Consider the following 15,409-nt stretch of genomic DNA (forward strand, 5'->3'; position numbering starts at 1 on the left):
TGAAGATGCATGCTGGACAAGAATACTGAGAGGATAAACTTCTGGATGAGGAAAGTAGCCTGTGGGAGCATGTGACTATGAGAACAAGGCAGCAGAAAAGACTGGCTAGCGAAGAAGAGCTGAGGAACAGGTTCACTGAGTTGGAAAATGAAGGTGAGCGGCAAGCAGTAATAAAAGATGGAAGAGCAAGGGAGAAGAGTGGCTAGTCCTACAAAAAGAGGGGAAAGCTAGAATTTGCAGCCCCAGGAGGATAGAGGATGACTCTCAGAAGATTGCAAATAATAAAGGACAAGAAGATTTGTAGCCAGAAAGAACAGAAGGGGAAGGCTCTACCAACACCAGGAAGAGGCAAGTCTATGTAATTGGGGACTCCCTGCTAAGAAGAATAGACAGGCCTGTCACCAGAGCTGATCCGGAGAACAGAATGGTGTGTTGTATCTTAGCTCCCAGCAGACAGGATGTGGATCTGAGGCTGAAGAGGGTTCTTATGGCAGTGGGAAAGAATCCACCGATTCATTCATTTGGGAACAAATGATACTGCTAGAGTCTTGCCGGAAAACTACCCCTGGCTGGAGAGGACGCTTAAATGAAGGCTCAAGTTGAGTTCAGTGGGAATGTACATGTCCCTAGAGGAGGAGAGCAAAGGCAAAACAAGATTATGATGATCAACAGTTGATTAGGCAATGGTGCTATAAGGAGGGCTTTGGAATGTTCTACTACTAGAAGGCATTCTCTGACAGAAGACTGTTCTCATGGGATGGACTCCACCTAAGTAGGGAGGGAAATAGAATTCTCAGCTGAAGTCTGGCACAGCTGATTAAAAGAGCTTTAAACAAGGAATTTAGGGGAGATGTTTGGGAGATGCTCATGTAATATCCACACTTGAGCCTAATGTAGATTGGGAGGAAAATCAAGTAAAAGATGCTAGAGCAATGGAGAAAGGAACAACAGAGGGTAGGAGAATGGACAACAAGAGGAAATTTTAATGCCAATACTAATGACAGGGCAAAACTGGCAGTAAAATGACTGTACCTAATCTGGTGAGGAATCTGGGTAAGGTCAAACAGAAACAACTAAGATGCCATAAGAACAGCCATACCAGATCAGATCAGTGGTTCATCTATCCCAGCATCCTGTCTTCCAACAATGGCCAATGCCAAATGCATCAGAGGGAATGAACAGAACAGAGTAATTACTGAGTGATCTATCCCCTGTCATCCAGTCCCAGCTTCTGGCAGTCAGAGGTTTGAGACTCCCAGATCATGGGGTTGCTGCCCTGACAATCTTGACTAAATAGCCGTTGATTTACCTATCTTCCATGAACTTAGCTAATTCTTTTCTGAACCCAGTTATACTTCTAGACTTCACAATGTTCCCTGGAAACCAGTTCCACAGGTTGACTGCAGTGTGAAGTACTTCCTTTTGTTGTTTTAAACCTGCAGCACATTAATTTCATTGGGTGACCCCGGCTCTTGTGTTTTATGATGGGGTAAATAACTTTTTTCTTTCTCCATACGAGTAACGATTTTATAGACCTCTATCATATTCCCCGCCCCCCCCAGTCATCTCTTTTCCAAGCTGAAAAGTCTTTTTTTTTTTAATCTCTTCCTATACAGAAGCTGCTCCATACCCTCAATACTTTTTGTTGCCCTTCTCTTTGTTTTCCAATTCTAAACTATATCTTTTTTTTTTTGAGAGGGGGCAACCGGAACTGCATGCAGTATTCAAGGTGTTGGCGTACATGGATTTATATAGTGTCATTATGATATTTACTGTTTTATTATCTATGCCTTTCCTAATGTTTTCTAACGTTCTGTTAGCTGTTTTGACTGCCGCTGCAAATTGAGATGTTTTCAGAGAACTATCCACTGTGACTCCAAGATCTTTCTTGAGTGATAGCTAATTTAGACTCCATCATTTTATATGTATAGTTGGAATTATGTTTTCCAAACTGCATTACTTTGCGTTTATCAGCATTGAATTTGATGTGCCATTTTGTTGCCTAGTCACCCAGTTTTGTGAGATCCCTTTGTAACTCTTCACAGTCTGCTTTGGACTCAGCTATCTTGCGTAATTTTGTATTGTCTGCACATTTTGCCTGTTCATAATATTCTTTTTTCCAGATCATTTATGAATATGTTCAACAGCTCTGGTCCCAATATAGATCCCTGGAGGACACCACTGTTTAGCTCTCTCCATTCTGAAAACTGACCATTTATTCCTATCCTTTGTTTCCTGTGTTTTAACCAGTTACTGATCCATTAGGACTTCCCCTCTTATCACAAGACTGCTTACTTTGCTTAAGAGCCTTTGGTGAGAGACCTTGGCTTACAAAAGCCACATTGACTCTTCCCCAACAAATCATGTTCATCTGTGTGTCTATTAATTGTGTCCTTTACTACCAGGCAAAATTATATTAAACTATATGAAACTATATTAAAGTTAGGTTTACTGTCCTGTAATTGCCAGGATTGCTTCTGGATCTTTTTTAAAAATTGGCATCACATTAGCTATTCTCCAGTCATCTCAAACGCAAGCCGTAAGGCCAGTTAGAAAGAATTGCAGGATCTCAATGTGTGGATAAGATGATGTGTTGGGGAAAAGAATTTAGGTTTATTAGGAGCTTTTGGAAAAGGAGGAGCTTATACACAAAGGATGGGCTCCACTTAAACCAAATTGGAACCAGATTGCTAGCATGTAAAACTAAAAAGTTCATAGAGGAGGTTTTAAACTAAGGGCTGGGGGAAAGCTGACAGGTACAGAAGAGCATAGAGGTCAGACAGAGACAGCTGTTGAGGGTGGATTTATTAAAGGGTATACTTTATATCCCAGTAAAGAGGAGAGGAATTGATAAAGTACATGTAGAAACTGAAGAGAAACAGTCAAATGAAAGAGTCCCATTCAATTATGTCAGACAAAGGCAGACAACTAAATATAGACAAATATAAGTGCTTGTTTACAAATGCTAGAAGTCTAAATACTAAGATGGCTGAATTTGAGTGCCTGCTTTGCGTTTGGCAGGCTTCCTGCTTCTGATGGACTTACACATTTTTTTTGCTATTACTTTTTGTGTCTTTTTGCTAGTAGCTCTTCAAATTTTTTTGGCCTGCCTAACTATACTTTTGCACTTGACTTGCTAGAGTTTATGCTCCTTTCTATTTTCATAAGTAGTATTTGACTTCCAGTTTTTAAAAGGATGCCTTTTTGCCTCTCACCATATCTTTTACTCTGCTATTTAGCCACAGTGGCATATTTTTGGTCCTCCTACTGCTGTTTATTTGGGGCACATGTTTAACGTGAACCTCTATGATTTATTTTTAAATAGTTTCCATGGAGCTTACAGGCATGTTGCTCTTGCGACTGTTCGTTTGACTAGCTTCCTCATTTTTGTGCAGTTCCTCTTTTTGAATTTAAATGCTACTGTGGTACACAAGGATGTGAAATTTAATTGTTATGGTAGTGATTTCTGAGCAGTTCAGCTATATTCACTTCATGGACCAGATCCTGTGCTCCATTTAGGACTAAATCAAGAATTGCCTGTTCCTTTGTAGGTTCCAGAATAAGCTGCTCCCAGAAGCAGTCATTGATGGTGCCTACAAATTTTATCTCTGCATCTCATCCTGAGGTGACATGTACTCAGTGAAAATGGGGATAGTTGAAATCCCTCATTATGATTGGATTTTCTGGTTTTTGTAGCCTCTCCAATCTCCCTGAGCATTTCAGTCACTGTCACCATCCTAGTCAGATGGTCAGTAGATATTCCTACTGCTAAACTTCTGTTACTCACACAAGGAATTTCTTCCCATAGAGATTCTATGATACAGTTTGATTCATTTAAGATTTTTACTATATTTGACTCTATGCTTCCTTTCACATGTTTTGTCACTCCCAGGCCAGCTGCAACCTACTCTGTCATTCCTATATATTTTGTGTTTTTATCGCATCTATAGTGTGGAAAAAATCCATGCAAAGATAACTTTCTAGTTAGTCTCATAGCTTTTCCTTATAAATCACAATTAAAAAAAATTCCTCTCATCTTTCAACTATAGTAATCTGAAGTGTTACTTGTTAACAAAAGTGGGCAAATAATTTTCAAACAGAGGTGATATTTGTTCTTAAGATACTGATGTTCCTTCTAAAAGTAAACATTCAAAATTAGAAAATGTGGAAATTCACAGTTCAGGTTCTAAAAAACTCTTTTCCAAGCTGTTTGTTTTCCAAGTGTTGGGGAACATATGGTGTGCGTGTTATGGGTGAATGTGGGATTGAGTTTGGCTCTGGATTTATCGTATTTTTATTAAAATTGATATTTGGAGTTGTCAGTTAAGAATTGTTGTGTGCCCAGCTATGTTCATTATTAGTGTAACTTACATCTATCAAATAAAGTCAAGACCTACTAAAAGCATGATCTATCTACCAACTTGCTGTCGGACAAATTCCTATATTCCTTTATCATTTTTAGACCTGATTCCACCTCGTGGGAATGTCTACACTGCAATTACACACCCGTGGTTGGACCATGTCAGTAGGCTCATGCTGTGGGGCTGTTTAATCATAGTGTAAATGTTCAGGCTCCGGCTGGTGCTTGGACTGTGGTACCCCACAAGGTGGGAGGGTCCCAGCCCAAATCCAGATACCTACACCACAATTAAATAGCCCCTTGGCCAACCCCTGCAAACCCGGGCCAGCTGCAAGTGTTTAACTGCAGTGTAGACATACCATCTGTTACTCAAGATCTACTGCAGTGTACCTACGTTGGTTCCATGGGCTACAGTGCCATACAATTGATGTAGTGGGGAATGAGGCCCTCTATATGCTTTTTCTATAGACTGACAAAAAAGTAGTAGAAAATCCAATAGGTCACAACTATCAAATTGTCCTAAAGAAAAATTAAAAGTAGCGGTCTGATTTTTAAAATATTACAGCTTTTGTTTCATTGCAAGATCAAAAATCTTTCTGCTTTTTGGTTTTAGGAAAATACCTTTTCTGGAGGTAACCACCATGGGCCAGTTGAAGCTTTAAAGCTAATGTTGTTCAACCTACAAGCAGTTCATGAAAGCTTTAACCAGAATAAAACTGCTGAACAAAATGATGAATTTAAAAAAGTAAGCAATCTATTTTCTTTTTTATATTGGGTCTTATTGATATTAATATCCTGTCTAATTTTTCTGTGGGACTGTACTTGTAAAGTCTAGAATTCCAGCCAGCCTACAAAAATGTAACCACAATTACCCATATTCATTCAAGTTGGAGATAAAGACCTGTGTTGTCTTCTAGTCCATATACTTGACAATGTAGTATTGTTCCCTAAGTAGCTTTTCTGCTGTTTTATCCAGTCTACTGTAACTCTGTCACAAGTGGTGTAACTCATACCAGTTCTGTTGAGGAAAACCTAATGGAGCTCCATGTTAGGAAGTTTTTTCCTGATACTAAGTATTCAGCCTACAATTCCCCCTTAATTTCAAACCACTACTCGTAGTCCCTTGGACCACCCTAAATCGTTCTCTCACTCTCTCCCCCCTCCTTGGTGTTAACAGGGTATAAATATCTGAAGAGTGTAAACATGCCCTTCCTTTGTTATAAGTTAGACATGTTGTACATATTATTTCAGTGGTTTTCGACCTGTGTTCTGCAGACCCTGGGGGAAAATTAAGATTTCCAAAGAGGTCCGCGCTCCCATTCAAAAATTTGTAGTGGTCTGCTTTTAATCTTTTCCCATAAGGCCCCAGTTCAGGAAAGAACTTAAACACATTTAAACCTATTGAAATCAAAGGGACTTAGGCTTGTGCTTAGTGTTTAAATACGTTCTGAAGTGCTTTATTGAATTAGGATGTACATAAGCATAATCTTAAGCGTGTTCCTGAATTGGGGCCGAAGTCAGTTTCTCTGCGCCCCCCCCACCCCCACACTTTTTTTAATCTCTTTAGTGAACTTTGGTTTATCAATATATCTTTATAAAGAGATGTTCAGAAATTAATATTTCAAATGTGGTCACCCCCCAAACCATATGGACAAAAACTGTCATGTTTTTTATGTGATTCTTTACATGCAGTCCATAATTTCTTACTAACTCTTTCTGCCATATCACACTGCAAGATTATGTCCAACTTCCTGTCCCACTCTCATCTTTTGGTTTCTTTCATATTAAATTGGATAGATGGGATATTGTATTTAAGAGAACAGGGCTAGGTATCAGGAGATATTTTATTCTTTCCTTTATCTAGCTCTAAATTTGTTTCTTTTTTATAAACTTTTACTCATCTATTGATCTATTCAGACATTTAATTGGTTCTAGAATTCAAATGTCTGCTTTAGATCTAGAATGTTTAATACCTTTGTATATTAATATTTTATAAGCATTCTTCACTGTTTCAGTTTACACACAACTGTATGTGAATCATCTGTGTATCCTTCCCTGCTTCAGACTTTCTTAGACCTTTAGTAGTTTTGAGAGTTCTCTATTCCTCAGTTATATGAAACCAGAATACTTCCTCTCACCAGTTGTCTTAGAAACTTCGTGCTAGCTACTGTAGTGCCTCTGAAGAGGCTCTCCATCTTGTTTAGTGCAAGGATAGTAATTTGATCTGTTTAACACAAACACACTGATGTGTAGACTGAGCACGTAAGCCAACATGAGGTGTCTTTTTGCCACCTTTGGTATATAGGAGTAAAATTTTACCCTATACAGTATCTTCTTAGGCACAGGAAGAGAAAAAGGATTTACATGAGAAACATGGCATTTGAGTAAAGGGATACATTACCTAGTATTTGGATTTGCTTTTTAATAATCGCTTCAGAAAGATGGAAAGCCTCTAAGCATATATTTAGATGAAGAAAAATGCATTTAATTGTCTTATAGTACAGAAACAAAATGTTTTTAATAAAATCTCTTTAGAAATTCTTTACCTACTTGTTACTTACCATGTGCCTGTCACGTTATGCTACTATCCTGTCCTATCTCCCAAAGCCATGTTGGAGCAGGTCAGTAATTGGATGGAAGACCTCAAAGAACATGTGCTACAAGTAGTGTTTAATTCAGAAGATGAATTAAAACACTTCTCCAATGAGACCAGCATTGTTAGGATGTACTACGCTGCTAGAGATGCTGTCTTTCATGCATAATGTGGTCTAACAAAAATATCACTCCTTAACAGACATGGCAATTTTCACCAGGGCAAGGAATTTTAGCCATACTAAACTTACCGTTTTGAATTGGGCAATTGCATTTTGCTACCTCAATTTTTCTGCAGTTTCAAGTGGATTTGATGCAAATTAGGAACAGAAATTGAAGACTCCGTTATGTTGCAATGTGTTAAACTCTTCTACTTCACCCACAAAGCTCAATTCAGTGGCGAACAAGCTGATCCTTATAGTATGTGTATACTTTGTAAAGTTGTCAGAGATCCTATGGGGTGAAAGCTGCTATATAAATGTAAACTATTCTATTAGTCATTTGTTTATATTTGACAAATTTCTTTTTTAAGCTTTCAGAAGAAGCAGTTTCTGAATTAAAGCTGTGTGACAATGATGTGATCCCTATTACCAAGTCCCTTCGAAGGTAAGTGTACTAATTCTCTTACTCCGCACAATTAAACATTCCTCCTGTCTCAGTCTTGCTTGGAAAAATAATTTAAATTAGGTTGGATATGAGAATTATCACATGGATTGGAAACTAGCTGAAGTATAAACAAAAGTTAATTGTGAATTATCAAAATACATAGCAATTTATGGATCTAAGGAGTATCTAGTGAGCTGCTGTAGGGTTTTATCTTAATATTTACATTATATCTTTTGGGAATCTTAACATTTGCAGGTGAAAACTGAAGTAATAAAAGAACTTAGAAATATGGGACAATGAATTTTTAAAAAATGATTCCACCTAGAAAACAGTTTTTTAAAAAGTGGAATAACCATGTTACATTACAACTTTCGATGGGTGGAAGAAAGAAACTTGTAGGGAATAGCAGGCAGAAAAATTAGATATGTACTTGTAATGCAGTGCGCTAGCAAAAGTAGTCAATGTAATTCAATTCGGGGGAGGATATAAGTAAAAGCATACTGTTGCATCAAGAGTAACCATAGAGTTGATCCTTACACAAAACAATTTACTGTGTGGGAAATCTTCATTGCTGTTGTCCTTTGGTTCTTTATAACTTCAGGGAAGCATCATAATGAATAGCTTACTTGAGAAAACATTTTCCATACATGAAATAAACATGAGTCCCATTTAAATAAATGCTCATAAATTGGTAGGGAACCTCTTAAACACCAAAAGGCAGATTGGAAAAAACAGACTTCATAATAGAACCATTTTAAATTAATAACTGCTAGAGTATAATTCTATTTCAACAAACTGTCCATCTTCACGACATACTAACTTTTGTATTATAATGTTAAAAGTAAAAAGTGAAAATAATATAACTCTTAGGTACAGAAACAATTTCCTAACATAATGTAGTGCACTACTTAACATCCTAATTTGACTTTTAGACCAGAGCCTGGTCTATACTACAAAGAGCAATGTAAGCCTCCTTGCATGGACCTAGTTGTGCATTTGTACATGCTTAAATTTGTCTCCCACTGATGTAAGCCCTCCATTACGCTGGCATAGTAACGCCACCTCCCCAAGTGGCAACTGAGCTATGGTCAATGTACTGAGATTGACACAGCATGAATATAGATACTGCATTACCAATAAGAAAAGGAGTACTTGTGGCATCTTAGAGACTAACAAATTTATTTGAGCATAAGCTTTTGTGAGCTACAGCTCACTTCATCGGATGCATTTGGTGGAAAATACAGAGGGGAGATTTATATACACACACAGAGAACATGAAACAATGGATTTTATCATACGCACTGTAAGGAGAGTGATCACTTAAGATGAGCCATCACCAGCAGCGGGGGGGGGGGGGAGGAGGGAGGAAAACCTTTCAGGGTGACAAGCAAGGTAGGCTATTTCCAGCAGTTAACAAGAACATCTGAGGAACAGTGGGGGGTGGGGTGGGAGGGAGAAATAACGTGGAGAAGTAGTTTTACTTTGTGTAATGACTCATCCATTCCCAGTCTCTATTCAAGCCTAAGTTAATTGTATCCAGTTTGCAAATTAATTCCAATTCAGCAGTCTCTCGTTGGAGTCTGTTTTTGAAGTTTTTTTGTTGAAGGATAGCCACCCTCAGGTCTGTAATCGAGTGACCAGAGAGATTGAAGTGTTCTCCAACTGGTTTTTGAATGTTATAATTCTTGATGTCTGATTTGTGTCCATTCATTCTTTTACGTAGAGACTGTCCAGTTTGATCAATATACATGTCAGAGGGGCATTGCTGGCACATGATGGCATATATCACATTGGTAGATGCGCAGGTGAACGAGCCTCTGATAGTGTGGCTGATGTGATTAGGCCCTATGATGGTGTCCCCTGAATAGATATGTGGACAGAGTTGGCAACGGGCTTTGTTGCAAGGATAGGTTCCTGGGTTAATGGTTCTGTTGTGTGGTGTGTGGTTGCTGGTGAGTATTAGCTTCAGAATGGGGGGCTGTCTGTAAGCAAGGACTGGCCTGTCTCCCAAGATCTGTGAGAGTGATGGGTCATCCTTCAGGATAGGTTGTAGATGCTTGATGATGCGTTGGAGAGGTTTTAGTTGGGGGCTGAAAGTGATGGCTAGTGGCGTTCTGTTACTTTTTTTTCTTGGGCCTGTCCTGTAGTAGGTGACTTCTGGGTACTCTTCTGGCTCTGTCCATCTGTTTCTTCACTTCAGCAGGTGGGTATTGTAGTTGTAGGAATGCATGATAGGGATCTTGTAGGTGTTTGTCTCTGTCTGAGGGGTTGGAGCAACTCAGAAACAACTCTGACATCATAATCAAAAAGGCTGACAAAGGAGGTGCTGTCGTCGTCATGAATAGTCGGAGTATGAACAAGAGGCTACTAGGCAGCTCTCCAACACCACTTTCTACAAGCCATTACCCTCTGATCCCACTGAGAGTTACCAAAAGAAACTACAGCATTTGCTCAAGAAACTCCCTGAAAAAGCACAAGAACAAATCCGCACAGACACACCCCTAGAACTCCGACCTGGGGTATTCTATCTGCTACCCAAGATCCATAAACCTGGAAATCCTGGACGCCCCATCATCTCAGGCATTGGCACCCTGACAGCAGGATTGTCTGGCTATGTAGACTCCCTCCTCAGGCCCTACGTTACCAGCACTCCCAGCTATCTTCGAGACACCACTGACTTCCTGAGGAAACTACAGTCCATTGGTGATCTTCCTAAAAACACCATCCTAGCCACTATGGATGTAGAAGCCCTCTACACCAACATTCCACACAAAGATGGACTACAAGCCATCAGGAACAGTATCCCCGATAAAGTCACGGCTAACCTGGTGGCTGAACTTTGTGACTTTGTCCTCACACATATCTGTTTCACATTTGGGGACAATTTATACCTTCAAATCAGCGGCACTGCGATGGGTACCCGCATGGCCCCACAGTATGCCAACATTTTTATGGCTGACTTGGAACAACGCTTCCTCAGCTCTCGTCTCCTAATGCCCCTACTCTACTTGCGCTACATTGATGACATCTTCATCATCTGGACCCAAGGAAAAGAAGCCCTTGAGGAATTCCACCATGATTTCAACAATTTCCATTCCACCATCAACCTCAGCGTGGACCAGTCCACACAAGAGATCCACTTCCTGGACACTACGGTGCTAATAAGCGATGGTCACATAAACACCACCCTATATCAGAAACCTATTGACCGCTATTCCTACCTACATGCTTCTAGCTTTCATCCAGATCATACCACACGATCCATTGTCTACAGCCAAGCTCTATGATATAATCGCATTTGCTCCAACCCCTCAGACAGAGACAAACACCTACAAGATCTCTATCATGCATTCCTACAACTACAATACACACCTGCTGAAGTGAAGATACAGATGGACAGAGCCAGAAGAGTATCCAGAAGTCACCTACTACAGGACAGGCCCAACAAAGAAAATAACAGAACGCCACTACCCATCACCTTCAGCCCCCAACTAAAACCTCTCCAACGCATCATCAAGGATTTACAACCTATCCTGAAGGATGACCCATCACTCTCACGGATCTTGGGAGACAGGCCAATCCTTGCTTACAGACAGCCCCCCATTCTGAAGCAAATTCTCACCAGCAACCACACAACAGAACCACTAACCCAGGAACCTATCCTTGCAACAAAGCCCGTTGCCAACTCTGTCCACATATCTATTTAGGAGACACCATCATAGGGCCTAATCACATCAGCCACACTATCAGAGGCTCATTCACCTGCGCATCTACCAATGTGATATATGCCATCATGTGCCAGCAATGCCCCTCTGCCATGTACATTGGTCAAACTGGACAGTCTCTATGTAAAAGAATAAATGGACACAAATCAGACGTCAAGAATTATAACATTCAAAAACCAGTTGGAGAACACTTCAATCTCTCTGGTCACTCGATTACAGACCTAAGAGTGGCATCCTTCAACAAAAAAGCTTAAAAACAGACTCCAACGAGAGACTGCTGAATTGGAATTAATTTGCAAACTGGATACAATTAACTTAGGCTTGAATAGAGACTGGGAATGGATGAGTCATTACACAAAGTAAAACTACTTCTCCACGTTATTTCCCCCCCCCCACCCCACCCCCCACTGTTCCTCAGGTGTCCTTGTTAACTGCTGGAAATAGCCTACGTTGCTTGTCACCATGAAAGGTTTTCCTCCCTCCCCCCCCGCTGCTGGTGATGGCTTATCTTAAGTGATCACTCTCCTTACAGTGTGTATGATAAACCCATTGTTTCATGTTCTTTGTGTGTGTATATAAATCTCCCCTCTATATTTTCCACCAAATGCATCCAATGAAGTGAGCTTTAGCTCACGAAAGCTTATGCTCAAATAAATTAGTTGGTCTCTAAGGTGCCACAAGTACTCCTTTTCTTTTTGCGAATACAGACTAACACGGCTGCTACTCTGAAACCTGCATTACCAATGTTTACCTTAACAGTCCTCCAGCAGCTGTCCCACAATGCCTGACACTGACCACTCCAGTTACAATTATGAACTCCACCCCCCACAGTGACCGGAAGCCACCCCGCTCCCCTGCCTTTGAAGCCCTGCAAATTTTTGAAATGTCTTTTCCTAATTGTCCAGCTTGGCACACCTGGCAGCTCTCCATTATGGTGTGCAACTAAGCAGCTAATCATGCTGGCTACATGCTCCAACTTGGAGTAGACCGGATCTCCTGGGCCTGTGGGTAGAAGAGGCTGTGCAGGAGTATAATGTGGACATCCTGTAGCAGATTGCACAGAGAATGCAGGAGAAAGAGTACATCAGGGATCAGCAGCAATGCTATGAGAAAGCAAAGAAAGAGCAGCAGATGGGTCACAAGGCCAGAGAGGCCAACAATCAGTAGGGTGCCAAGCCGCAGATCTGTCACTTTTACAAAAAGTTGCATGCCATACTTGGTGGAGACCCTTACCACCACCACGCACATCACCCTGCAGTTCTTTTTTTATAAACCTCTTTCATTCTCTTAAATAAGTAATAAAAATAAAGGACCAGTCCTCTCCATTAAAACTCATTGACTAAAATGGAAATAAGATCGAGCCAGAAGTTGGCAATTCAGATTTAAAAAATTTGAAGTATTAAGTGTGGTATTAGGCAAAATCATTGACCCTAGAAGAAGCTGAGGTTTTTTATATAACACAGACTAAAATGTCTTCCTTACTTGCTTTTAACAGTTCTAAATAGGGAAAATAGACATCTGTAGCAAGAATAAAGAAATGCAGTGTCATGAAAATAGTTGTCTACAGTTGAATTGTCCCTTTTAAATCAACATTTAATAAAATGTTTAATTTGTTTTCACAGTTTTACATGTCTATGTATTAATTTGAAGAGATGCCTCAAAGCTGATTAAGTGGTGTTAAGGAAATGCTGCCATTTCTGTTAAATATATGTAACGTCAATCGTAAAATATACTTGTTGATAAGGGTGGCTTTTGTTTTTTTTAAATGTAGGGCTTTACACCATTTGTCCAGGCTCAAAGGCCTAGTTGAAGATACCAGTGGCAAATAAGATCAGAAAGATTATCATCAAGAAGATGGAAAGGAAAAAACATCTACAAATAAGAAATATTTTATTGGAAACTGAGCTGTCTATATAATTAAAATATTAGTACCTGTATAATAACCATTAACTTTTCTTTGAGAACAGTTTCATAGATCAAATTTTTTTAAAAAAATTTGAGAGAAGTGTGTATTATTTTAAAAGTACTATGCAGGATTTCTGCGCTTTTTTAGCATTGAGGTGAAAATTGCAAAATTTATGAGCAATAAATATATAATCTAGTAAAATCTAATATTATCTGGCAAGATCCATACTATAAAGAATATTTATTTTATTAAAATAACTTGAGCAACCATCAAGGATAAGGCTCTGTGGTCTATAAATAAAATAATTCAGAAACTCAAAATGCTATACCACATTCAGTGGCCCCGTTACATCCCCCACACTCTTCTACAAAATTGATAGAAATAAGGAAACTGAAGAGTGAGGTATAAACTTAGGCAAATAGGAAGGCTTTGCAACAATATTACATAAAAGCTCTAGGATCATTGCTTTCTGATAGAACTTTCCTTTGACATGATTATAGTCAGGGGAGCAAAGCCTAAAGACTATTGAATTTTCTAAATCTAGAAATCCTTTTCTGGCATTTCTCAAATACAAGTCATGTAATCCCCTTTCAACCACTATTTCTAGTTACAGTAAGACAATATCATGATAGATATATGGGATGAAACACTAAAGCTCCTCAAGAGGCCAAATGAGTCTAGCTGTGACCTATTTCTTTGGATAGAAGTGCCATAAAATAATATCACCTATCTTTGAAACGTAGACCTTTTTAAGCATGCATTCGCATAGCTGTGCGTTTTCCTCCATGCACTTTGTCAGTTGAGAGATTAATAGCTAACGGTCAGTTTACCTTTTTGTACTAATGCAGTTGTATAAAATCCCCTAAAACCAAGTTGTCAGTAAAGAAGTTTGAAAAGACCCAAAAGAATGCATTTAAAAGTTCCAAAATGCGGCATCAATTCTTCAGGCTAGAACAGTGTTAAATAGATCATTCAAGGAAAAGTTAGTCACTTGAAGCCTGGTGCAATTATGTTTAAAATTAAAAATAAAACAAATTTTTCAAGTGCCAGGATGCAGGAATTCTGTATTTTAATTATGCCTGTTGCATACTTCCTAGAAAATAGCTGATTTGGTCTCTAAAGATATACATTGGTAAATTGGTAATGAAATATATATATTTTTAATGAATTAGATAGGGGCTCGTTATGTCTCTTCACCACTATGTACATGCTTGTGGCTAAGTGTTAAATACTATTTTATTTCTACAGCTCACATGAAAACATTGTTTGGTATTTATCATTTGCAGTATTTTGATTAAAAAATATTGTCAGCAGTTATGATTCACTATATATACACTTCATTAATATCAATGTGCATACTTTTTGTCCAGGTTTTCTCAGTTAGCCTGTAAATTCTAAAACAAATGGGTAAAAAAAGATGTCTGATTATTAGGTAAAGTGGAGTATCTGTGAGTGGAAGTAAAGAATAGGCCACTTAGCATATGGGATAACGCATAGTTTTTACACATTTTAATTGGCACACAATACATATAAATGTCTGTCTGTGGTTCCAACAAGTTCCTTCTGGTGCCAGCCTTCATGGTTCTGCTTTTTATAATAATCCTGCATAATTGAAATAGCTGGTTGGAAAGTGGGGGACAGGCTGACTTAGTGTATTGGTGGTAAAAGTATAAGAAGGCTTGGATTCCTAAGTCCAGCCAAGCTCTGCTTGGCACAGGACCCAAGAAAGGGTATGCCATTCTTGTAGTTCCCTGATCTAGGAATCTCTGTGTTGCTGCATCTTACAACCCAGCTCCTTATGGCCCTTATGAGCCCTTTCATTAGAGAACAGAAATATAGAGATACTCTAGCCCAGCTTTCTAGTTTGCTTGCTTTATAGCCCTTTTAGACTAGTAGAGCAGCACAAAAGGATATGTACCAGGCTCATGAATTGGGCCCAAACCCTTTGACCTGCATCTGCTTGCTTATATCTGTCCCAGGGTAGTATTGCCATCTGTCAATGGTCAGTGCAAAAGTTGGTGTCAGTCAAGTTGTATGTGAACTTGTCCACATTAAAAAAGATCACATTTATTACTGAGAAGACAAGAATTGGATGGGAATGAAATCTGAGCAATCACCACACCCCTATATGGTCCCTCAAGGTCTGGGTTGAGGTATATTGACAAGACATTTGTAGGAAGCCTTTACAGCAGCTCTATAAGCTGTACCTGTTCTGTAACT

At 39.2% G+C, this 15,409-nt stretch overlaps 1 protein-coding gene across 5 annotated transcripts in view; it reads left to right on the forward strand.

Moving 5' to 3' along the window:
• The window catches only part of C5H18orf54 (chromosome 5 C18orf54 homolog), a 39,508-nt gene extending 25,006 nt beyond the window's left edge, over window positions 1-14,502 (forward strand). For 3 of the 5 annotated variants that reach the window (XM_038401119.2, XM_038401118.1, XM_038401117.2), the window contains exons 6-8: window positions 4,974-5,105; window positions 7,485-7,558; window positions 13,055-14,502. In XM_038401119.2, coding sequence (XP_038257047.1) covers window positions 4,974-5,105; window positions 7,485-7,558; window positions 13,055-13,112 — 264 coding nt within the window. In that variant the 3' untranslated portion in view covers window positions 13,113-14,502. Of the gene's footprint in view, window positions 1-4,973; window positions 5,106-7,470; window positions 7,559-13,054 lie in introns of all 5 variants that reach the window. The other 2 variants (XM_043514235.1, XM_043514236.1) reach the window with 2 other exon arrangements.
• The last annotated feature ends 907 nt before the right edge of the window (window positions 14,503-15,409 follow it).

The sequence above is a fragment of the Dermochelys coriacea genome, chromosome 5 (assembly GCF_009764565.3).
Source record: "Dermochelys coriacea isolate rDerCor1 chromosome 5, rDerCor1.pri.v4, whole genome shotgun sequence".
Taxonomy (NCBI): domain Eukaryota; kingdom Metazoa; phylum Chordata; order Testudines; family Dermochelyidae; genus Dermochelys; species Dermochelys coriacea.